At 44.3% G+C, this 26,781-nt stretch overlaps 1 protein-coding gene across 3 annotated transcripts in view; it reads right to left on the bottom strand.

Annotated features, from left to right (window-relative positions):
- Positions 1-26,781, bottom strand: part of SMOC1 (SPARC related modular calcium binding 1) — a 155,146-nt gene that overhangs the window by 62,135 nt on the left and 66,230 nt on the right. For all 3 annotated transcript variants that reach the window (XM_042943639.1, XM_042943640.1, XM_042943641.1), the window contains exons 2-3: positions 19,301-19,466; positions 18,025-18,137 (exon numbers count right to left, since the gene is read on the bottom strand). In XM_042943639.1, coding sequence (XP_042799573.1) covers positions 18,025-18,137; positions 19,301-19,466 — 279 coding nt within the window. The remainder of the gene's footprint in view (positions 1-18,024; positions 18,138-19,300; positions 19,467-26,781) is intronic.

The raw sequence follows: 26,781 nt of genomic DNA, 5'->3' as shown, positions 1-26,781 counted from the left end.
TACCAGTGGGTACAGGATTTGTTCTTAGGTGATGACAGTGTCCTGGCATTACGGTGTGAAGGTGACTGCACAACCCCGTGAATGCTAAAAGCCACCGAACTGTGCACTTGAAAGGATAAATGTTATGGAATGTGAATTATATCTCAAGAAAGCTGTTATTTTAAAGAACAAAACCAGGTGGCCAGCCCACAGGTCACAGTTTGCCGACCTCTGAAATAGCTCAACTAGTTCTCCCATTTTAGAGTTGAGCAAACCGATACCTAAAGAGGGAGAAAACTAACATTTGCCTAAGAGCAATTATGTGCTAACTCGTGGGCACTTTCATGTAAACTTTCACATGCAACATCTGGTTGTTTGGAACAAAAGCAATGCCATGAAAAACACACATAAAGCAAGGAATAAGATGCCGTTGGCACAGTAGATGTTCAAATTATAACAATAATAATATGGTTATTGAGTATTTACCCAAAAAGAAAAAAGAAAAGCAACAACTTGACCAACAGTGGGTCTATTTACCATTATGTCATTTATACAGAAAGGATGGGCTTGACTTTTTTTAACAGTGTAACTGCTTTAAAAAAAAAAAGAAAGAAAAAAGAGAAGTTGGCATTGTACACGCTATAGGAGGCTTAGGAAGCCTAGAGCAAGCCACCATCCACTAAAACATACAGAACTGGCTTTGTTTGGGGGCTTCCAAAGGAGCCATTTATGGCTAGAGAAGCTCAGAACACTCGAGCTTATGGAAGCAGGCAGGGTTTCAGTACTTTACCTAGAGAGGCCTCTGCACTGAGCCGAGACCCACATGATCGCTCTAGGTAACACAGTTCCACACGAAGACAAAACGACATAGCTTCTAGAGTCAACAAAGACAAGACAAGCCTTCCCCCATGACAATGCTTAGCACTCCAGCCCTGCCGATGTTCAATCACCAGGGTCAGCAGACCATCAATCCCTTCCATACGCGCTGGGGACCTGGAAGAAGAGGGCCCAGGTGGTAAACCTGGGTGCTTCCAGGTCAAGCCAGTCACACAGTGCAGGCCTGCAGGGGTGACTTCAGGAATGGTAGTTCTGCATGATGGGGGCGGGGAGGAGGAGGAGCTAAAAACGAACACTCACACCTGCTTCATAGCTCGGCCCAGGCACTTAGGGAATAATTTGTAGTTCCCGAAGTTGCAGGAAATCTAACGGTAAGACAAGGGGAGCACAGAATGTTTTATTTGCACTTCCAACTTCAAAACAAAGCATCATCAAAAAAAAAAAAAAAAAAAATTACAGCTCCCCAGGCCCCTCAAGGCCAAAAAAAAAAAAAAAAAAAAAAATGACCTCAGGAAATAAAAAAGCATGTATATGTGTGCATTCGTGTGGGGAGTAGTGATTAGAACAAGTAAAAGTGTGAAAAGTGTTAGTGCCAGATAAAGCTTTATCAAGGAAGACTGTTCCTGGAACACGGAATCAAAGATGGGAAACAGAAAATATTTTTTCACATAGAAATAACATTACAGGGGTGCCAGGGTGGCTCAGTGGGTTAGGCGCCTGACTCATGATTTCGGCTCTGGTCATGATCTCACTGTTCATGAGACTCAGCCCTGCGTCAGGCTCTGTGCTGACAACGTGGAGCCTACTTGGGATTCTCCACCCCTCTCTCTCTCTCTCTGCTCCTACCCCTCTTTAAATAAATAAAAACATTTAAAAAAGAAATAACATTACAAATGGTGTTTTATATTCCATAATATTCTTAGCACTACAAATCCATCTACACAAAAAAATTTAAATGGCTTGGGAATATATTTGATAACAACCACAAATTAACCACGCTGTGCTCAACACTATGGAAGGCAATCTGGTCGTATGTATCAGATGCCTTAAAAAGTCCATGTCCTTCCAGGGTGCCTAGGTGGCTCGGTCAGTTAACTGGCTTCAGTTCAGGTCATGATCTCGCAGTTTGTGGGTTTGAGCCCCACGTCGGGCTCTGTGCTGACAGCTCAACGCCTGGAGCCTGCTTTGGATTCTGTGTCTCCCTCTTGCTCTGCTCCTCCCCTGCTCATGTCTCTCTCTCTCTCTCTCTCCCTCAAAAATAAACATTAAAAAAAAATTTTTTTTTAATCCATGTCCTTTTGACCCAATATTCAGCATCTGGAAATTGAATCCCTGAATTTCCAGAATTCACGGTACAGTCATACACTGGAATGCAATGCAGCCATTAACAATGAGGTGGACAGGAGGTGTCCGAGATGGTGGTGTAGGAAGAACCTGAACTCACCATGACCTCCTGTCATGGCACGTATGGATCTCTAGCTGCAAACGGATCGTTTTTCTCTGAAAAAGACCTGAAAACTAGATGAACTGCTCCTTTACAACAAAGGATAAAAGGACCACATCAAGGGGCGCCTGGCTGGCTCCGTCGGTTGAGCGTCCGACTTCAGCCCAGGTCCTGATCTCACAGTTCGTGAATTTGAGCCCCATGTCAGGCTCTCTGCTGTCAGTACGAAGCCCACTTCAGATCCTCTGTCCCTCTCTCTGTCTCTCTCTCTCTGCACCTTCCCCGCTAGCACGCTCTGTCTTTCTCAAAAATAAACATTGAAAAAAAAAACAAAAACAAGAACCACATCCAAATGGGTTGGAGAGGCAGAGACATTTCACCATTTCTCTGAGAACCCTGGGATCTACACCAGAGATGAGCCCCCCAAAACACCTGTCTTAGAAAACCAAGGGGCTGATACCCAAGGTACCCAAAATGCTATCGGAAACTGAGATTCCCCTTTTTTTTTTTTAATTTTTTTTAAACGTTTATTTATTTTTGAGACAGAGACAGAGCATGAACGGGGGAGAGGCAGAGAGAGAGGGAGACACAGAATCGGAAGCAGGCTCCAGGCTCTGAGCCATCAGCCCAGAGCCCGACGCGGGGCTCGAACTCGCGGACCGCGAGATCGTGACCTGAGCTGAAGTCGGACGCTTAACCGACTGAGCCACCCAGGCGCCCCTGAGATTCCCCTTTTAAGAGTCCCACGTGCAGTCTCACTCATGCCAAGGATCCAGTGCAAAAGCAATTTGCAAAGCACCTCGACTGTATGTAAAGGAGACTCACTTGCTGGTCTGGGGCATCTGCTGGAGGGGCAGGTGACAGTTGGGGCTCTCTCTAGAGACAGAAGTGCTAGCAGATGCTATTTGGGTACTCTCCACCTACCCTGCTACTGCAGGCAGGGCTGTGCAGACACAGCACCTCCCCCTGCCTGCACTGTCCCATTGCCTTGCTGAGGCCAGAGAGCACAGGCAGGTGTCGCACTATCCTGCTCTCTGGCTGGGGTGGACGAGCACGAACAGTCATGGCATTCTCTCACTCCTTTCCTAAAGTCAGCAGCACAGGTGGTCGTGACACTCTACCATACCCCAACTGGGGCTGGGAAGTTAAGTGGTCATGGATTTCTCCAGCACCCAATCTGGAGCCAGCATGCCCAGCGCAGACAAGGCCCTCTCCAGTCCCATGGCTGAAGCTCTCATTTGAGGCATTATCCTACTCCATTTCTGAAGTCAGAGAGCGTGCCCTGACCCCTATACTCTCCAGCTGCCCTGCTAAAACCAGTGCACACAAACCACACAGGGGATACCCCTTGTTTGCCTGGCCCCAGTGGCCCAGGGGGCTGGCTTTCCTGAGCTCCCAGGGACTATAACAGACAGTTATAAATTCTCAGACCGTTCTTGGCAGGCCAACACCTTATCCAGGACTGCAAAGACTGCAGACTGAAACACATACCCAGTCTTCCTGTGAAAAAGGCCTATTTACTTATCCTGGAGCTTCAGCCTGAGGGACAAGCTTCAGGTTTCCCATATATCTAGAGGCTACTAAGGTACTCCTAGGAAACATAACCAGGGAGACACCATTCTTGTGCAACTCTAGGGCTTGCTACATCTTGAGAAGACCTCCCAGAAAGAAGTTTGTACACTCGTCTGGAGCCCCAATTTTTGCAAGTGCCACCCAGGGAACACCTCTAGATATCCTGACATGGAGGTTGAAAGGTATTATGACTGCAGCCCCAAGAACCACACACACACACACACACACACACACATGCACACACACACATATATATGTTCTTTAAAAGCTGCTGCCTGAGAATCTGGCTTCCAGTCAGCCTGAAACCGGTGCTAAATGAGATTCTTTCCCTCGTAACATTGACAGGTCTTGGCATACCTTCAGCAACAGGGGCATACCAGGAATAAATCAGGCTATTTAAATAATCACAAAGGTTTAAGAGACAACCAAGAACTCGGGCAAAGTTGAACTATCAGGTTCATCATCTACACAAGGCCACTGCCTCAAGACTGGGAGAGGTGGCTGTTTTGCTTAATGCATTGAAACAAACACAGAGAGTCAACCAAAATAAGGAACCAGAACTATGTTTCAAATGAAAGAACAAGACAAAACCTCAGAAAAAGACCTCTGTAATTATACAGAGCTAAGTATTCAAATTGGTAAAGAACTCAAATGATCATAAAGATGCTCACTGACCTTGGGAGAAGAATGGAGGAACCCAGTGAGAACTTTAACAAAGATAGAAAATATTTTTAAAGTGCCAAACAGAAGTCACCGTACAGTGCCAAAGAATACAAAAACTGAGCTGAAAAATACACTACAGGGGTTCAACAGCAGGCTGGATGAAGCAGAAGAATGGATCAGCGAGTTGGAAGACAAAGCACTGGAACTTATCCAGACAGAGCAGCAAAAAGAAAAAAGCATTTTAAAAATGAAGATAACTTAAGAGACATATGGGACAACATCAGGCAGAATGACATTCATATTATAGGAGTCCCAGAAGGAGAAGAGAAAAAGAAGAAAAGAAGAGCAGAAAACTTATTTGCTGACAACTTTTTGACCTGGGGGAGGGGGGTGGTGGGGGAGACATCCAGGTCAAGGAATCCCAGAGAGTTCCAAATGAAATGAACCCAAAGAGATACATGCCAAGGCACATTATAATTAAAATGTCACAAATTAAACAGAGAATCTTGAAAGCAGCAAGAGAAAAGCAACTTGTTATATACAAAGGAAACCCCAAAAGGCTATGAGCAGATTTTCAGCAACTTCCAACCACAAATACTCTACCTGGCAAGATTATCATTCAGAAGTGAAGAAGAGACAAAGTTTCCCAGATAAACAAAAGCCAAAAGAATTCATCACCATGAAGCCAGCGTTATAAGAAATGTTAAAGAGACTTCTCTAAGCTGAAAATAAATGGCACTAATTAACAACAAAAAAAATGCAAAAGTAAAAAGTCTCACTAGAAAAGGTAAATATACAGTAAAGTAGTGGATAAGTCACTAATAAAGCTAGTATGAAGGTTAAAAGGCAAAAGTAGCAGAATTAACTAAAACTACATTAGTTATAAGATATATAAAATGAAGAAGGTAAAGTGTAATGTCAAAAATGTAAAACCTTGGGGGACGGTGTACTAAAAATATAGTTTTGGAATGTATTCAAATTCAAGTTGCTATCAGTCTAAAATAGACTGTTACATACATACATAGAATGCATATGTAAACCTTGGGGTAACCACAAAGCAAAACTTATACACAAAAGAAAATGAGAAAGGAATTTAAGCATAATACTAAAGACATCATACCACAATGGAAGAGAGAAAAAGGGGCAGAGAGAAACTACAAAAACAGCCAGAAAACAATTAACAAAATGGCAATAATTACATACTTATCAATAAGTACTTTAAATGTAAATAAACTAAATTCTCCAATCAAAAGACATAGAGTGGTTGAGTGGATTAAAAAAACACACAACAATAAGACCCATCTATATGCTGCCCACATATAAGAGACTCACTTCAGAAGTAAGGACACACACACACACACACACACACACACACACACACACACACAGTGAAGGGATGGAAAAATACCTTCCATGCAAATGGAAACAAAGAGAAAGCTGGCATAGCAATACTTAGATCCAACAAAAGACTTTAAAATAAACACTGAAATAAAAGTCAAAGAAAGGCATTACATAATGATAAAGAGATTAACCCAGCAAAAAGATGCAACATTTATAAATATTTTTGTACCCAACATAGAAGCACCAAGATATATAAAGCAAATATTAACAGACATAAAGGGGGAAATCAACAGCAATATAAGAATAGCAGCTTACATCAATGGGCAGATCATCTAGGCAAAAAATTAGTAAGGAAACAATGGTCATAAATGACATATAAGACCATATGGACTTCATAGATATATACATAACAGTCTATCCAAAAGCAGCAGAAAACACATTCTTCTCAAGTGCACATAGAACATTCCACAGGATAAATCACATGTTAGGCCACAAAACAAATCTCAATAAATAGAAGAAAATTAAAATTATTTCAAGCATCTTTTGTGACCACAATGGTATGAAACTAAGAATCAATTACAAGAGGAAAACTGGAAAAACCACAAATACTTGGAAGTTAAACAACATGCTACTGAACAACTACCAGGTCACAGAAAAAAACCAAAGAAGAAAAAAAAAAACTTAGATACAAATTAAAACAGAAAAATAACATAGCAAAATCTATGGATGAAGCTAGAGTGGCTCTGAGAGAGAAATTCATAACAATACAGGTCTACCTGAAGGAACAAGAAAAATCTCAAATGAATAATCTAACTTTACACTTGAATGACTAGAAAAAGAAGAACAAAGCCCAAAGGTAGCAGAAGAAGATTAGAGCAGAAATAAATAGAATAGAGAATAAAAAGACAATAGATAAGATCAGTGAAACCAAGAACTGGTTCTTTGAAAAAAATAAATAAAATTGACAAACCTTCAGCTGGACTCACCAAGAAAAAAAGAGAAAGAACTCAAATAAATAAAACAAAAAAATGAAAGAGAAGTTACAACAGATACCACAGAAATACAAAGGATTATAAGAGACTACTATGAACAACTGCATACCAACAAATTGAACAAACCAGAAGAAAGGGATAAATCCCTAAAAACATACAATCTTCTAAAGTTGAATCAAGAAGAAATAGAATGTCTGAACAGACTGATCACTTAGTAAGGATACTGAATCAGTAAGCAAAATCCTCGCAACAAGCAAAAGTCCAGGGCCAGATGGCTTCACTGACAAATTCTACTAAACATTCAAAGAAGATTCAATACCTATCCTTCTTAAACTCTTCCAAAAAGATGAAGAGGAGGGAACACTCTCAAACTCATTTCATGAGGCCAGCATCACTGTGATACCAAAACCAGACAAGGACAACAACAGAAGAAAAGTGAAGGCCAATATCCCTGAAGAACACAGAGGCAAAACTCCTCAACAAAGTATCGGGAAACCAAATTCAACAATACATCAAAGGATTGGGAGGAGCCAAGATGGCAGAGCAGCATGGAAGTTTTTTGTGTCTCGCATCCATGAAATACAGCCAGACCAATGCTAAACCACCCTGCACACCTAGAAAACTGACCTGAGGATTAACACAACAATCTGCACAACCTGAACCACAGAATTCAGCAGGTAGGCAGTGTGGAGAGGTGAACTTGGGGAGAGAGAAGCCACGGAGGCAGGGAGCCGCTTTTGGGTGCAGAGAGAGAATGGACACAGGGGGCAGGGGGGAGAATATGAGAAAAGCACCCTCCCCAAAAGCAGCTGGAGAGAAAGTGGAAAATTGGAAACAGCCACAAGGACTGAACTAAAAAGGGAGAAATGAGAAAGGAGAGGGTTTAAATTCCATTAAGACTGTAAACAGGGGGAGCGCGGTCTGCAACTCTGTAGCTCAATACCTGGTGGTGCTCTGGTGGGAAGGGCGAATCCCCAGGAGCAGAGTGAGGTCCGGGAGGTTCTCAGACCACATGGGGAGAAGTGGTTCCACTGCCAGAAGGACACTTGGTAGAGGCTGTGAGGCCACCTGGGCCCAGCAGACCCCAGAGAACAGCCACATTTGCTGGTGCTGGAACAAGGTCATTGGGGGTGAAGCCTGGTGCCAGATGTGTGTTGTGATTTTCCATAATCCCTGAGGTGCTGCTGCTACACTGTCTCACGAAGTTTTACTGGGGGAGGCTGGCACCTGGCCACAATCTCTGAGCACCGGCAGCAGCACGGTCCTGCAAGCATTCCTGGGTGCGGCCAGCACCTGGTCACTGCTCCGTGAAACCCTCCGCAGAGGGGCAGAAGTGGGGGGCCAGGGAAGGCAGCTGCATCTGAGACAAAACTTGGGAGGGAGGCGCTGCCTGGGGCTCGGCCACGGACAGTGTGGAAGCGGGGAGTGGACAGAAGCCAAACATGAAGGACGGGTGCATGACTGCTGATCAGGGAGAACAGAGTTCCGATACTAGAGACTGGGTAGCTGGGTGACGCCATTTTCACCACTCCCCAGCATGTGCATACACGCCTACAAGTGCCACAACAATCCACCCCAGTAAGCTAAGCAGCCCCATCTAGTGGAGAACAGAGCCATTACACTAACCCCCACCTAACTGGGCCAACCTCACTCTTCAAGAACACAAGTCTCACCGCTGCTTAGTTTATGGACTATAAAGCGCTTCATAGTTTGACTTCTAGGGGAAAACGAAGTAATTTTAGTAGTATTTCAGTCTGTTAGCTGGTCCAACTATTCAATTTTCTTTTTTTTTTCTCTTTTTCGTTTCTTTTCTGTTTCTTGATACAGAAAGAGAAAAATTCATTTTTATTTTCAATTTTTATTAACAATATTTTTAATTTTTTTCTGCTATATTTTTTAAAAATTTTTTAATGTTTATTTATTTTTGAGACAGAGAGAGAGACAGAGTGCAAGTGGGGGAGGGGCAGAGAGAGAGGAAGACACAGAATCCGAAACAGGCTCCAGGCTCTGAGCTGTCAGCACAGAGCCCGATGCGGGGCTTGAACCCACAAACTGTGAGATCATGACCTGAGCCGAAGTCAGACGCTTAACCGACTGAGCCACCCAGGTGCTCCTGTACTATATTTTTTACTTTTGTGTAAATTTTTTTCAAATTCTATTTTACTTCCATCATTTCACTTTAGTCTACTTCAGTGTATTCATTTTTTCAAATTTTCAAACGATTTCCTTTTTTTCCCTCTTTTCCCCCTTTTTTCTCTAATCTATCAAGCCACTTTCAACACCCAGACCAAAACACACCTACGATCAAGCATCATTTATTCGATTTTGTGTATGTGTGTGTGTTTAATTTTTTAATTTTAATAGTTTTTTAATTTTAATTTTTTCTACCTCATTAATTCCTTTTCTCCCTTCAAAATGACAAAATGAAGAATTCACCCCAAAAGAAAGAGCAGGAAGACACGCCAGCCAGGGACTTAACTAACACAGATACCAGCAAGATATCTGAACCAGAATTTAGAATCATGATAATAAGAATACTAGCTGGAGCCAAAAATTGATTAGAATCGCTTTCTGCACAGATAAAAGAAGTAGAAGCCAGTCAGGATGAAATAAAAAATGCTATAACTGAGCTGCAATCTTGAATGGATGCTGTGGCAGCCAGGATGGATGATACAGAACAGAGAATCAGTGATATAGAGGACAAACTTATGGAGAATAATGAAACAGAGAAGAAGAGGGAGATTAAGGCAAAAGAGCACAATTTAAGTATTAGAGAAATCAGTGACTCATTAAAAAGGAACAACATCAGAATCATAGGGGTCCCAGAAGAGGAAGAGAGAGAAATAGGGGCAGAAGGGTTATGTGAGCAAATCATAGCAGAAAACTTTCCTAACCTGGGGAAAGACACAGACATCAAAATCCAGGAAGCACAGAGGACTCCCATTAGATTCAACAAAAACCGACCATCAACAAGGCATATCATACACAAATTCACAAAATACTCACGCAAGGAGAGAATCATGAAAGCAGCAAGGGACAAGAAGTCCTTGACCTACAAGGGAAGACAGATCAAGTTTGCAGCAGACCTATCTACAGAAACTTGGCAAGCCAGAAAGGAGTGGCAGGATATAGTCAATGTGCTGAATCAGAAAAATATGCAGCCAAGAATTCTTTATCCAGCAAGGCTGTCATTCAAAATAAAAGGAGAGATAAAAAGTTTCCCAGACAAATACAACTTAAAGGAGTTTGTGACCACTAAACCAGCCCTGCAAGAAATTTTAAGGGGGACTCTCTGAGGGGAGAAAAGATGAAAAAATACATACATACATACCAAAAACAACAAAGATTAGAAAGGACCAGAGAACAACACATTAAAGGATCATACACCATGATCAAGTGGGATTTATTCCAGGGATGCAAGGATAGTTCAATATCCACAAATCAATCAAAGTGATAGAGCACATCAACAAAATGAAAGATAAAAATGATATGATCATCTTAACAGATATAGAAAAGGTATTTGAAAAAATTCAACATCCATTTATGATTAAAACTTCTCAACAAAGTGGATATAGAGTGAATGTACCTCCACATAATAAAGACCGTATATGACAAACTCAATGCTAATATTATTCTCAATAATGAAAAGCTAAAAGCTTTTCCTCTAAGATCAGGAGCAAGATAAGGAGCCTTATCTTCCCTCATTTTTATTCAACATAGTATTGGAAATCCTAGCCACAATAATTAGGCAAAGAAAAGAAAGAAAGGCCATTTAAATAGGAAAAGAAGTAAAACTTGCAGTATTTGCAGATGACATGATACTATATATAGAAAACCTTAAAGCTTCCACCAAAAAGCTGTTAGAATAAGCGAGTTCTGTAAAGTTGAAGGACACAAGATTAATATGCAAAAATCTGTTGTGTTTCTATGCAGTAATAACAAAATATTAGAAAGAGAAATCAAGAAAACAATCCTATTTACAACTGCATCAAAAAGAATATATATTTACAAATAAATTTAACCAAGGAGGTGAAAGACCTATACACTGAAAACTGTAAGACATTAGAGAAAGAAATTAAGAAAGACACAAATAAGTGCAAAGATGTTTTGTGCTCATGGATTGTAAGAATTAATATTGCTTAAATGTCCACACTACCCAAAGCAATCTACAGATCCAATGCAATCCCTTTCAAAATTCCAATGGCATTTTCAACAGAACTAGAACAAATAACTATAAAATTTGTATGGAACCTACAAGCCCCTGAATAGCCAAAGTAATCTGGTGAAAGAACAAAGTCAGAGGTACCATACGTCCATATTTCAAACTATACTACAAAGCTATAGTAATCAAAACAGTATGGTATTGGCATTCAAACAGACACATACACCAATGGACCAGAATCGAGAGCCCAGAAATTAACCCATGCCTGTATGGTCAGTTCATATACGACAAAGGAGGCAATAATATACAAAGAGGAAAGGACAGTCTTCAATAAATAGTATTGGAAAAATTGGACAGCCACATGCAAAAGAATGAAACTGGACCACTATTTTACACCATATACCAAAATAAACTCAAAATGGGTTAAATTTTGAATGTAAGACCTGAAACCATAAAAATCCTAGAAGAAAACATAAGCAATAAGCTCCTTGACATAAGTCTTATTAGCAATGTTTCATTTTGGGTTTTTTTAGTTTTTTATTGGTTTGTTTTTGTTTTTTGTTTTGTTTTGGATCTGACCCCAAAGGCAAGAGAAACAAAAGCAAAAATAGACAAATGGGACTATATCAAACTAAAAAGCTTCTGCACAAAGAAGGAAACCATCAAGCAAATGAAAAGGCAACCTATATATTCAATAAGAGGTTAATATCCAAATATATAAAGAACTCATGCAACTTAACAAAAAACACAATCCAATTTAAAAATGAACAAAGGATCTGAATAGACATTTTTACAAAGAAGACATACAGATGGCCAACAGGCACATGAAAAGATATTCAATATCACTAATTGTCAGGAAAATGAAAATCAAAACCACGGTGAGATAGCATTCAGAATGGCTGGTATAAAAAAGACAAGAAATAAATATAGAGTGGAGAAAAGGGAACCTTTATACTCTATTGGTGGGAATGTATATTGGTGCAACACTATAGAAATAATATGGAGGTTCCTAAAAAAAAATTAAAAATAGAACTACCATATAATCCAATAATTCCACTTCTGGGTATTGTCTAAAGAAAATGAAAATATTAATTCAAAAAGATATAAGAACCCCTATGTTCACTGCAGAATTATTTACAATAGCCAAGATATGAAGACAATCTAAGGGTCCAACAACAGATGAATGGACAAAGAAAACATGGTGTGTGTGTGTGTGTGTGTGTGTGTGTGTGTGTGTGTGCGTGTGCACAATGGAATACTATTCAGCCATAAAAAAGGATTAAATCTTGCCATTTGTGACAACATGGATGAACCTTGACAGTATTATGCTAAGTGAAATAAGTCAGACAGTGAAAGACAAATACGGCATGATTTCGTTTATATGTAGACTCTAAAAAGCAAAACAAACAAACAAAACAAAACCGAGATACAGAGAACAGACTGTGGTTCCAAGGGGAGAGGGGTTGGCAGGTGTGAAATAGATCAAGGGAACAAGAAGTATAAACTTCCAGTTATAAAATAAATAAGTCATGAGGATGTAATGTAGAGCATAAGGGATGTCACCAATAATATTATATTAAATTTGTATGGGGATGGATGGTAACTAGACTTATTGAGATGATCATTTCACAATGTGTACAAAAGTTGAATCATTATGTTGTACACCTGAAACTAATATAATATGGTAATGGTACCTCAATTATACTTCAATAACATTTTTTTACATTAGGTAGATTTATATGTAATTAACCTGGAAGTAAGTCCACAATGTAATTAGCTTAAGAAAATATTATTAAAAGATATATGATATCACACCATTTTTGTCCTAAATAATGATAATCCTGCACAAAGGAAAAAAACTGGAGGGTTAGAGAATTAATTGTTGCTCTTTCATGGAGATGAGATCATTGGCTCTACTTTTTTACCTTATGTCCTTGTGCATTATCAGAATTCTTCTCTTACAAAGTAGGTGTAACTTTTCTATTTAGAACAAAATGAAAATATTTCTATTTTAAATTATTTGATTAATGAAGTTCCTAGCATACCCACATACACCCACTACATGAAATGAGCCTCTGTAACACATCATTTTATTAGATGCAGAGTATGGCAGCCGTGAATTGCATATAAATTATGTCTAATTTATTTACGTAATTCTCTATTATTGGATATTTACATTGTTTGCAAATGTTTGCTACTATAAGCAGAACTTAGATAAAATTCCTTGTGGCTACGGATTTGCACAGATTTTTAATTGTTTCCTTAGAATAAATTCCTAGAAGTGGAAGTATAGGCACAAGATGTGGCCACAACCAAGGACTTTTGACCCATTTTGCAAAACTATCCCACAAACTGCCAATGCCAATGCCAATTTACTTTCCAAACTGCAAAGTGGGGGTAGTTTTTTCCCTTTAGCAATTCTCAATAGTTAATAGTAGTCAAGCCTGAATATTACCATCTTTTCTCCAATTTTTAACAATTTGGTCAGCAAAATGACATTTTTTTAAAATGTGTATTTCTTTCCTTACTAAGGAAAGTGACAGGACTCATATTCACTCATTGGCTCTTTGTTACTACTGTGTGGCTGCTGGTTGGTTATCTCTTGTCTGCTTTTCTACTAGGATCTCCTTCCTTCTGGTGTGTAAGAATTCTTTATATATTAGCCCTTTGTCATTAAGGCTACTATATGTCACGTGTGTTTTAGTACTGGTTAAGGTTTTATGTTCAGAAATTTTAATTGGTATTTATTTTCTCAACAATAAAATGTGCTCAGAATTCCAAATTACTGACTTGTAAATGGGCGTTTGAAATATAACCAGTTGTACATGTATGGCCTTGTATACTAGCTACTTTATTATTGGTTCTCGTATCTTTTCTGCACATAAGCTCCTTGAAGGCACAAGTCGTGACATTTCTTAAACCCTCCATGCCAACCAGCACACGGTGCACAACACAGAGGAACTCCAAAATGTTTGAGATGAAAAAACACCGTGTCTGGGATGTGCTTTGAAGCGATCCAGTTTGGGACGTGAGATGAAAACGAGGCAGAAATGAAAAAGAATCGGCCACATGTTAATTATTGTTGAAGCTGGGTGACAGATACATGGAGTTCATTATACTATTATTTCTTTTTTGTATATTTGAAGATTTCTATAACTAAAAGGATTTTTTCTTTTTTCTTTCTTTCTTTTTCTTTTTCTTTCTTTCTCTTTCTTTCTTTCTTTCTTTCTTTCTTTCTTTCTTTCTTTCTTTCTTTTTCTTCCTTTTTCCCCCCATTATCGATTGATCACCAGCATCACAGTGGGGACTTCTGGAATAACAATGGTGATGAAAATGAATTACATACGCATCAAGGCCACTTTTATAGCATAAAAAAGTCAAAAGCACAGGCCTTGAAATTAGGTAGCCCTGGGTACAAATCCTTTCTAGTGCAGTGACCTTGAACCAGTTATTCAACCTCTTTGAAATTTAGTTTTCTTTTATAAATAAGGGTATTAGTAACTACCTCAAAGGGTTCCAGTGAAGATTAATGGGTGTAAAACCCAGTGCCTAGCACCAAGTAACACTCAGTAGAGTAGATCATTATTACTCAGTGATGCACAAGCCTGACAAACTCCAGCCAACATTTCCTGGTGGTGCTAATCCAATCCCCTTCCACTACGGGCCGGGCTTTCAGTTCATCAGTTTGGGCATCAGACAACTGCTTGGCAGAGGACTTGGCAGAACAGATGTCGGGAATTTCATTCCTGACGCCCAGAAGAGAAAACAGATAAGGCCGCAGGAAAGGACAAAGCACTTAACTCCCAGCCTTACTCAGCAGGTCACCAGAGAGCCTTAACTCCACATTCCGATGATGCAATCAAGAACAAGAGTGATGAAGTCCTTCCAACAGCAGGTCATTCAAAACCTTGACCAAACACTATCATCACCTGGGGAGCTTAAAATGTTTGGGGTCCCACTCCTAGCATTTGGGGGGCAGACTCGGTATCAAGGTTTTTAAAAGGCACATGTGACCTAATGTGCACCACCCTGCTGTGTTAAGTTGGGGTGGGGCTGGGGGGCACACAAAGAGGACAGGGAAAACAAGGAAGAGAACACAGACCTCTGCGTCCCACATGAACCCCATTAAAACCAACCAACTCATGTGGTCCCAAGCTGTGTCCCACTGGCCAAACAAATCCAGTCCCATTAGGGTTCCCTTGCTCCCTCCATAAGCCTCAAGAGCGTGATACTGCGTTACAATTCACAGGGCCAAGATACGGTAATAACATCGTGATGTGCGCATATCAATATTCTAAAGAATATTAAAGCAGCACAGCTGGTCGCTGGATTTGGGTCTTAACAAAACAAAACAAGACAAAAGTCCAGCTAAGTGACAGCAGAGGCTGGGGGAGGGAGAAATCATTTTGTCTCCCAGCCCTTGGGCAGCCTGTCGATGCAACTGAAGCACACTCAAAGAGGCAGCCTCATTTTGTGAAGTTGTCGCAGCGTCTTTGATCAAGGGAAAGAGCACATCCATTTCAATCACTGTAACGAGGACAGGCCGGCGGGCCGGCTGTCTGGCTGCCCGGCTGCCCACCGGGGCGAGCCAGCCTCGAGCCTGGAGACACATGGCAGTGCTTAGCGTGTCAAACAAATGAAGGGGTTCTCGACTGTCTATCCAACCTCTGCTGAACTTCAGAGGCCCTCTCTTTTAGCAATTCTGCCCCGACTAATCTGGAAGTTCCTTTCCGGCAAACACCACCTGGCCTGCCCTGGCCTCGCCAAAAGAAAAGCTGGCCAGCAGCTGTGTGTCGCGAGGCAGAGGACACTTCAGAACCAGGAGGGCAGGGGTCAACCTTCTCATAAGCAACACACTGGGGATTACACAATCCTAGAGAAAGGGGGAAATGACGGCCATCCACTCCGCCTCCTCCCTATGACCTCTACCCCCATCCCGGCCCCAAAGTGGTAGAGGGAGGTCTGATGATCTCCCCTGCACGTGAATTCCCAGCAGTGCAGTTTCAAATACGTACACAAACGTCACCTGCGTTCTTTTCACCAGAAGACATAAAAAAATAAAACACTGATGAGGGGGGAGGCTCAACAAAAGGCTTCATGTTCCTTAAGTGACGTCACCCGTAACACCTTAGGGAGGCGTGAGTAGAACCAGAGTAGATATGGGAGTAATGATGACGAACGTGCAAGATGCTTAAATAGCATTTGTGTGTTCCCAGTGTCGTGCACACGGTAACATATTTAACCCTCATCCTGGCCCTATGAGGGAAGCTATAGCGACTCTCATTAAGAACGGTAGTCACCGTAGTAACATGTAATAATATGTACAGTGTAATTATTATGGTTATATAGGATAATAACGGAGATCATAATCCCCGTTGCTCACAGAAGGACACTGAAGCCCAGAGATGCTCAGTGACTCGCCTGACGTGGGGGGGTGGGCATCACACCCGGGCGGTGTGGCTCCAGGGCCCACGCTCGAACCACAGCATGAGACCACCTCCCTGCACTCCCCACCTCAGTCTCCCTGGCAGCTGCCAGTTTAGAGGGCACCAGAACACGGAGGACCAGGAGGACATGGGCGCTAGCAGGGTCTGAGTGTGAATCCCGGCTCTGCCACTCCTTGTCCCTATAAATGGGGACACCAACACCCACCTCACAGGCCTGCGGTGAGGCTTATGTGAGAAAATGAACAAGGGCGCCTCTCACAGGGTCAGCAGCCAAGGTCTAGCGGCTCTCAATCCTGGCCAATCTAGCGGCTCTCAATCCTGGCCAAATGTGTGAACTGGCTACGAACTTTAAGAAATACGATGCCTAGGGGCGCGTGGGGTGGCTCAGTCAGTTAAGTGTCGGACTCTTGGTTTCTGCCCAGGTCATGATCTCACGTTTCGTGAGTTCAAGCCCCATGTCTGCGCTGACAGCTAGGAGCCTGCTTGAGATCCTCTCTCTCCCTCTCTCTATGTCCCTCCCCTGCTCACGTGCACACTTTCTAAATAAATAAACAAACTTAAAAAATATGATGCCCAAACCCTTCCCCAACACCCGTCCACGCTTCCCAACAAGCGTCAGTCTGAAATCAGCAAGCCCCAGGCCCAGCCCTGAAAAGAAACACGAAACCCATGAAACCAAAGGCCAGGCTACACCCTTTGCCCCCTTGATTCAGAATTACAGAGAAGCTTTGAAACCTCTGAAGCCTCTGCTTCCAGCCCTAAGGTAGTGGGACTCCCCCAAATGGGGCCCTATTCCACAAAGGGAGAAGCAGGCACCACGATCACCCCAACCATGTGGCTGGCTCACCCTCGTCCAGCGAACTTCCCTACTTTCACCCTGACAACACCTTCATCCAGCTGCCTCCCACCCCCCCACCGAGACGACATCCCCCATCTAGCCTCAAAGCTTTGTAAAGGGGCATCCTATTGTCCCCATGCTGCCTGTTTTAGAAATAGTTGTGCCAACGTCACTATTACACAAAGCAGTAGCCAGAAGACAATGCAGGATGAGAGGTGGGACTGCCTGAAAAGAAATGTTAAAATCTGGGTGCGTGCATGTGCACACACGCGTGCACACGCTCGCACTCACACCAAGAATCGTGGGACAATGGGTACTCAGAGGGAGCAGTGCTTCGTTCAAGGACTGGGGGTAGGAAGAAGGGGAGTGCAGAAGGGGTAGAAATAAACAGTGATGGGATTACCAGGGGTTGCCCATGGAAACTGGCTGGGATAAGAAAAATAATCAGTCAGCATTTGACAGAAGAGAAAAATGGAGACAGCCAGCAGGGAGCATGGGGACCAAGCAATACCAGTTTCCTGGCTCAGACTTCCATGCCCCTTTTTCAGGACCCACTGCCAGCTGGCAAAAGGTGGCATGGAGAGCCCAGGAGGGGGAATGCAGGCACCAGAAGGTAGTACCAGAAGGTGTCAAAGAGCCCTCAGCTCTTTCCCAGAAAGCAAAGGCTCTGAGGGGCCCTCCCACTCTCAAGCGCCTCCCCTTGGCCTCAGTCCAGGAAATCGGGCTGAGAGACTTGGCCAAGGCTTCACCTGGGTAAAAGAGCCATCCTCGCTGCACTCCGGGACAAACACCGCCTCCTGGGGCTTCTTGGCTTGCTCTAGGGCCTGCGCTCGCTCCAGGCGACACTTGCTCTGGCCAGCGTCTATAAGAGGAGAGGAGGAGCACATTTCATATTTCACCCGGATCCGCACTGGAGCCATGGGACAAAATGGCTGCCCAGTACTAGGAACGCTGAGAGAAAACCTCTCTGCCTGTGGGTGAGCCCACAATACCACCAACTGGATTTTCTAACAACACAAAGGCAGTGGCTAATAAGTGCTGCTCGGCCTCATCGTCCCCTTAATGTTGACCTTAGAAAAGCCAGGGAGGCGTATTTATACCAGATTCTGCTTATTTTTTTCTCCCAAGTACCTTCAGCCACACCCACCTCCAACCAGGGGAAATTTTTTTTCACTGGGCTTATTAAAAAACTTGCAAGCCCAAGGGTCTCAAAGATGTTTTATGGTTTAAGAATTGCAAGCACTTTCTTTGGAACACCAAAAGCTCTAGGGCAGCCTGCTCAGTCTTATGCCATTTCCGACAACAGCTCGACGCAGCGCAGCCCAGAGCCGATTAAATCACAAACTCCAATCCCCACAGGGCCTAGGAAAGTGATATAAATTAGGGGACTGAACTGGGTGTGCAAAGAACGGCACTCAGCTTGGAGACACCACAGGGAGTGCTGGGGACTGTGGCAAAGTGGAGAACGGGCTCCCCTTTAGAGGAGGAAGCTGCTACTCAGATCTAACCATGTGTTTCCCTGTGGGAGGGAACACAGACCTAACATTACCAGGGCTTCCAATTATTTATGAGAAGTACCAAAATCCAGATTTTTATGTTGAATCTCTCAATTTTGAAATGTTGTCTCAAATGTTTTTAATATTTTTAAACACGCGAGCAGCCCAAACAAAACCCATCTGTTGGCCAGCCATTTGGAATCCCTACTCAGGAGCCAACAATAACGTCTTGCCATTTTAAGCATCTCCATTTACAAAAACGAAAAATACGAATAAATGGCACCAGCCAGAGAGCAGCACGTCTCTCTAAGCCCTAGCCTGGTGGCAGTGTTGGAAGGACAGAAAAGTACTCATTCCTTCAGGTAGGCCAGTTCTCCTTCCCATGTTCCCTGGTGGGAGGGCGGAGGGTTAGTGGCAAACAAAATGAACAGATGCATTCTGAGTTTCCCATGAAACTTCAAGCACAGCACGAAGGGAGCCATGCGGCCCGGGAGCCTCGTTGCGGCTGGGCGAATGTGCCCATACTCACCTTTGCATCTACCGCGATGTACCACACCCAGGGTCGGGTCTCTGCACTTGGCTCGCTGGTACTCACACATGGACTCGTAGGACCTGCCATCGGAGGCACAGATGGGTTTGGGCTGGGTCCTGGAGCAGTGGAGGTTGCACTGCGGGTCACGGTCACTTATGAGGAACTAGGTTGGAGAAAAGTGAAAGAGTACAGAGGTTACGTTTGCAAGAAAAGCAGGGGTGAGCCCATGTCTTACGATACTGCCTCGCCTTGGGGCGCAGGTCCAGAATAAACCCAAAGTCAATAACCCCTAGAAGTGGAAGGGAACTCAGCCGCCACGAAGTCTAACCAAGGAAAGCATCTTGTGCTAAGTCATTCACAGGCAGGATCTCATTAATCCTCACAACAGCCCTATGAAATAGGAACTATTTATTTTGCAGATAAAGAAAATCAAGCCAGAAAGAGGGAACTTGTCCAACGTTACACAGCTAGAAGTGACGGATTTGAACCTAGATCGGTCAGAAGTCAAATCAAAGCTTTCGCCACCGGGATATTCAGCCTCTCCATCTTTGCGTGTAGTCACATGACCACTGTTTGGGTACTTCCCCAAATCAGCAACTCACTAGCAATCTCTGCATCCCAGCTTTGGGGAGTTTCATTGATTAGAGAGTAGTACTGAGACCCAACTCCATCACCCTTCAACTTCTGACCATTGTTCTCTGGCAGAGGTAAGTGATTTTCTCTGAGAAAAGGATTTCCTGATTTAAAAAGATAACAATCGGATTGGGAAATACTGAGTTAAACAGGTTTCCTTGCTGCAGGACTGCTCGACATCTTTGATATATTCTTATACATTGTGATAGCAGCAAATTGTGTGCTACTCTTCCTGTTGAGCTAATTCCCTCCCTTGAATCTGGGCCAGCCTCAGTAATTTGACCAATAAAATGCTGTGGAAATGATGTTTGGGGCCTTTTGAGCAAGGTCATAGGAAGCTTTACAGTTTCCTCCCAGGCCTCTGGCAACACTCACTCTGAAGGAACTAAGTACATAAGAAACCAAAGAGCCCTGAGACTGCCATGCTATGAGGAAGCCCAAGCTAGCATGTGACAAAACCGGGTGCAGAGAGAAATGCCCAACCAACCCAGGCACAGAGATATGTGAGTGAAGAAGCTGTTAGATGAGTCCACCCCCCACCATCATCTGATTGCATAAAAATAATAAAAATAAATAAAAATAATCGCATGAGACACCCCAAGTGAGAACCACCCAGCTGATCCCAGTCAATCCATGGAACTGTAAGGGATGATAATAAACTGATGTATTAGGCCATTAGATTTTGTGGTAGCTTGTTACACAGCAATAGATAACCAGGTCAAGGGGCATGCAGAATGATGCATCTCCCACTTACCTGACCGTGAACCCTTTTTTTAGTGAATCCCTGTTAGCAAGTATAGGATACAGCTGGAAAACAGTAATTGGATCACAGAATCCGTGAGCTTCTGTTGCATAACCCATGATTAGGCTGCAGGGGCTGCATGCACTCTTATCTACCCCTAAAGAGCAGAGCTCTAAGCCCACTCAAGGCTCTTTATCAGTACAATTGACAGAATGCATATTCCACAATAATGCATGGTAAGGTCGTGAGCACACATCTGCCCACTGGTGATACTGGAGTGACTGAATAATCACACCAAACTCAGAGGATCTAGGGAGGGTGTGAATACAACCCCTGTTTCCGATGTATCTTCAGGCCCTTTGTGCAAAGCAAATAAATGAGAGTTTGACCCTTTTCCAGAACAGCAGAGGGAGTCCGCAGGCAGTACCTCTCCCTTCAAGGGAGCACCAGGAAAACATACCCCACCCCGGCCAAATTCCAGGAGAGTCCAAGCCTGTCTTCTAGGGCACGCACTGTCCCCCAAATGCGAGACCGGTTCCTCCTGCGATCCTGACCTCCTGCCTGAATGCTGTCTGGTCAGCACAGGGAGAGAACAGCTGAGGGATGAAACCATGCAGCCCTCCTCAGGATGGACAGTGCAACTTGCCTTCCCTGCAGACCCTCTGGGCTCCCACACACACGGGTTCAACCTGAATCCTGCCCAAGCCCAAAAGGAAATGTCCTGATAGCATCTCATAGTAGAGTCTAGTGCTCTGGGAGGGAAACCAATAATATAGAGAACCATATCCAGAGGAAGCCCACTGCCTCCCAGGCTGCCACACAGAGGAGAGAGTTTGAGCTGACAGGATAGTGGAAAGGGGTAGTGCCGTCCACACCTCAACCCTGCATGAGATCCTTGGCCTCACTGCCCTCAGGTTCACCCTGTTTGAAACCCTTGAGTGGTGTCCTATTGCCCCTCAGGACCTTCACACAGTCTCACAGGCCTGGCAGAATCTGACCTTGGGGGCCTCCTCCCCGGCCTCAGCTCTTACCGCTTCGTCCTCACCTCGCCCACCGCTGGTCAGGCACACTGGCCTGCTTTCGTTTCCCAAATGAGCTTCATTTGCTCCTACTTCCAGGCCTTTGGACACACTGTGCCTTCCCCCTTCCCTCCCACCCCTACTTCAGATTTCAGCTCACATCATCTCTTTTAGGAGGCTTTCCCTGACTCTCACAGATGAGCACGGGTCTCCTAGAATAACTTCTCACACGTCACTTTTCCTTCCCGGCACTGAATACAGTTTGTGACGATGAACTGTGTGAGTTGATTAACAATGGAATCCCCAACTCTGAATCCCGCAAAGACAAGGAGAATGTCTATTTGGCCTGTGAATACATCCCCAGCATCGAGCACAAGGCCGGGGCACTCAGGCATCTGAGGGGTGAATGTGTCCCCGTAGCCGCATCTCCCACGTGCTATTACCTCAAAAGCGACTGGTGTAATGTGACAGGTCTGGCCTTGAAGGCTCCTGCCATAACCCCAGGGGATCACTGGGCCACTCCTGCACCCCCATCCCCTGAGCTTTCCCCTCTGTGCCAACCCCACATTCTATGGTGGCTGAGGTGGTCCACAACTTCCTGCCCCAGCTCCACCTCAGAACTTAAGCTGGCTCTGAGATTGAAAGGTGGGTCTTTTCTCTCCTACCCCACCCAGGCCCGTCTGCCACTACAACTGTCTCTGCCTAAAGCGACCGTGCGCCATGGAAAACTTGGACCCCAAAGGTCTAGCTGAATGAGGCGGGTTTGGGAAGCCCTGGCCACAGGCTCCTGGATGGACACAGGACACAGGTGGCTGCAACCCACAAAGCCGGTCTCAAAACATCTCTCTTCCTCCCTCTGGATGGATGGCTCTCCCAGACCCATGCCTAACCTGTCTGCAGCCTAGAAATGCAGCCAGACCTGGCTCTGTAATTCTGCCTGGTGAGCAGCCGGCACCTGGGCCGAGGGTGGGATCGGTGTTCTCACATCCAGGCTTCTCCAGGCCAACCAGTGACCCCGAGACCGTCTGAGAGCAGGCCATGGCTCTGCTGTTATCACCACCGCCTCATCTGTGGACCCACGTGCTACTTACCTGCAGTGTGGCCTGCCTTTAAGACCTACTTGGTTAGGTTAATTTGCCACGGGAATCAGCAGGATCCAAAGAAAAACATGCCCTTTCTTTCTCAGGATCGGACAAGGACAGAACTATCTGTATCTCCTAAAGCCTGGGAAAACCCAGGAACTCATCCTTGGTCACAAAGGGATTTGGTAGCCAGACCTTAACTCTGAAGATCGGTAACAATAGGAACTAATAATTAGGTATCACTTCCACTGTGTTCGCTAATTTAATCTTTACAATAAGCCTATGATAGGCAGAGTAAGCTACAAACCTAATGTTACAGATGAGGAGACCAAAGCCCAGGTAACTCTCCTAAGCACAGGGTGTGAGTGTTGGAAGTGACACCCACAGCCTGGCCCGAAGCCGTGCTTCCAACTACACCAAAACCGCCCTTCTTTATTACAGGGCAAGTCTGCAAACAGAAGGTCCACCCCTCCTGCACAACTGGATTCCCAAAGTCAAAAGCCATTTACCAAAAGCCTACTGTGTGTCAGCCACCAACCGCTAAAGACCCAGACAAGACAGGACTGCCTGGGAGAAGAGCCTCACAGGGCTCGTGTTCACCTTAAAAAGCAGGCATCGAAAGAGACAAAGTTCCTTTTCAAACCCAAGGAGATTGCCCTGTTCTCTCTTCCTCAGCTCACGGGAGAGGAGAGCTGTGGGCGTCACCGTGGCATTGAACTGCAAGCCATAAATTTGGTTTGGAAATGGCTTGCTCTGGGCCAACAGAGACACTACGACAGCTGTGCCAGAGACAAGCTTAATGACTAGGGGAACATTCTGTCTGAAAACAGGTTAAAGAGCTTCAGAGGAAGCCCCACCCACCCCCAACACACGGAGATCCTTCCCACCTCCACAAGGGCTCCCCAAAGGTTCCATCTAGAAATTACTGGCCCCTGAGGCCAAGTAAAAAAGTTCCGAGACAGCACGGGGCCATTGCTAAAAGACTGTCTTGCCCCGTCTGTGGTGTCTCATTTTCATCTGTTTTAGGAACTGTGTGTATTTGTGGTTGTTTTAAAAAAAAAAAAAAGGCAATGAGTTCTATAAAATGGACTTTTAATAGGATGACTATGCCCTAATATGATCACCCAAACCTCCACGGCCTGAGGGGATTACTTTAGGTCCACAGACACTGTTTATTGAGCCATCCATTCATCTACTTTTGTCCTCAATAAGCCAGCACTATGAGCCCAGCACTGCATGAGGCATGGCAAACAGAACATAACCAACATAGTCCCACCCCCCAGTGAGCTTACACTCTAGGGTGGAGACAACAAGCAAGCAGACAGTGGCCATACAGCAAGGGAACAGGATGCTGCAGGGCCTCGAGAGGATTTAGTCCTAGGGACTCTGCAAGGCTAAAAGCCACACAGTCCAACAGAACTGTCTGCAATGACAAACGAGTTCTATATCTGTGCTGTTCAACACAGTGGCCACAAACCACATGTGGCTATTAAGCCCTAAAATGTAGCTAATGCAACTGAGGAACTGAATTTTTAGTTGCATTTAATTTTAGTTAAATTTGCATAGCCGCGTGTGGCTAGGGGCTACCATATTCACGAGCACAGTTACAGAGGTGGGGGCGTGGGGGGAGGGGACAGAGACACTCATCCTTGCTGGAGTTTCTCCTAGTTGAGCCAAGCCAAGACTCACTGGACCATGGGAAAAACGAAGCAGATCATTTCTGCATTTTGAAACTGGACATGAAGTCAGTTCATTACTTATTGGTCAACAGCAGGACTGCCTAGGAGTTCATCAATCTACCTGAGGTCACAAAGTTGGCTTTTTCCTCTCTTCTGCAGGAGTTAGGGGTTCAGGCTACAAGTGCCCAGCACCGGCCTATGGCCTGGGTCAGTTCTCTCAACACAGAGACCAAACTCAGTCTGAGTCACCCTGTTGTGCCTGAACCTCCAAGCCACAGACATCTGCTGTAGGCTCAAAAGCCGCCATGGTTGAAGGAAGTTTTTGGTATTGGGTTGGGGGCTGGGGGAGGGCAAGCTGTCTCCCCAGCTAGACAAAGCCTGGACTATTTCCTTCGGGGGGGGGGGGGGTGGAAATAGTATTTCCATAAAAATCCTCACATACATTCCCTTCCTTCTTCCTAACCAAAAGACAACAAAAACAAAACAATTATGCTAAATATGATTGCATAATACGGAAACCAAACAAAAGGGGCCAGGACAATTGTGAGTTTGCAATCATCTGCTACTCCCACCCTCTCTCTCCTTGGGGAGTGAATGATTCCAAAGCAAACACACAGCAGTTTATGTTTTGCTCACATTTGTAAAGTAGGACAAGCACTTGAAATACATATAAACAACCCATCCTTCCTAGTGGAAAACTAAGCTACCGGCTGGGGACTGTCGTCTCCAGAGAAGAGACAGAGGTGGATGAAGTCGGTGTCAGACTAACAATCCCTTCTGTCCGAAATGCACACAGGCTCCAGCAGAGTAGAATGCAAACCCTTTTGCACTGGGAGACCACTCCAGTGCCACAAGCTGTGTTAGGTTTGACTGACTTCCAAGTTTCCATGACAATACGGGGAACAACAGAGGCAGCCTAAGGTTCCATCTAGGAGGAGATGTTCGAGTCTGTAGAATATGGAATTGGTTTTGCAGTCTTCGCTTCCACCTGTACCACGCTGATTTAACCAGCATCTGAAATTCTTAATCGGCATTTTTCTGGTAACACGCGTATCTCTCTACTTTTCCCAGCTATAGAAGAGGGGGCAGGAGCCATTCTAAACAGCCGGGGCAGCGCCCCAGCCACTGTGCCTAGAAATGGGAAGGCCACAATTTGGAGTAGCAAGTGGCTTTCCCCTTTATGAGCTCAGAGCCAAAACTCACAGGCCAAACTCAACTGATGTGAGGTTTTCTTTAGTAAACTTCTGCATAACACGGCTCCAGCTACTCACTTTTGATATTTTTGCTTCGCTTAGCTGTTCCTGCAAAGCAAACCGTCCCCGAACTTAGTGACTTTAAATAACTGATCATTTCTCTCGAGTCCATGGCTTGGCTGGGCTCAGCTGGGAGATTCTTCTGCTCCGCAAGGTGTCAGCTGAGGTGACACATTTGGCTACCTTCAGTTGGGAGCTTGGCTGGGGCTGGAACATCCACTGTGGCTTTACTCACTGGTGCCTCCGTTGGAGCGTCTGAAAAAACTATGGTGCTGGCTGGGCCTCTCTCTCCAGCAGGCTTTTCTCGCTTATCCATAATGACTTCCTTCAGTCCTTTACCTCCTGCCTAGATGTTTGACCCTGCCACCAATGTTTTCTCCCCATTCAAGTTCAAATTCCGTACTGTGCTGAGCTCGTCATCCCAGAGAGCAAATGTTTTCATGTTTTAAACACCACCAGTAGCTCCTTGGAGCTCTTGCTGCATTGTGCTCAGATTTCCATCAAAACCCTCAGCACACCGCATCATCATTCGTGTGTTTATATGTTTGTGAAGGACTGTGTCCTGTGTCTCTTTACATACACGGGGCCTAACACTGCCCGATGTAAAGCAGTGTTCAGTTACAAACCTTACCTAAAACATATCCCAGATAAGAAGCTCCCCCTTTTTTTTTTTATCACTTACTGTGAAAAGAGATCTTTGTCCAACCACCGCCAAAAGCTTAAAATTCTCAAACGCATAGAGTAATGTAAGCTGTTTGTTCTTGTCTTTCCTTTGAAGGAACATCTATTAGATAAGGAAAGCTGTACATTAAACACAGGATTTTTCCCCTTGAATTAAAGGAAAAGGAGTCACAAAGACATTGAAGGGGATGTACCGGAGTGGCTGAGACAGGACCCATATACCCACGGCAGATATCATCATTAAGCAGCCAAGCAACTCATTCCCGGTGAGGCTGCCCCTGCAGGAATCCTTCTCACACAGCCCTCCCCCAGCCTTCCTACGACCCTGCAGATAAGTTATCCCTTCCCTAAGTTAGGCAGTAATCTGAGGGGCCCAGGGTTGCTGAGCC

This window comes from Panthera leo, chromosome B3 (assembly GCF_018350215.1).
Source record: "Panthera leo isolate Ple1 chromosome B3, P.leo_Ple1_pat1.1, whole genome shotgun sequence".
NCBI classification, from domain to species: domain Eukaryota; kingdom Metazoa; phylum Chordata; class Mammalia; order Carnivora; family Felidae; genus Panthera; species Panthera leo.
Note: the sequence above shows the minus strand (reverse complement) of the source record. Positions and strands in the feature narration are given on the sequence as shown.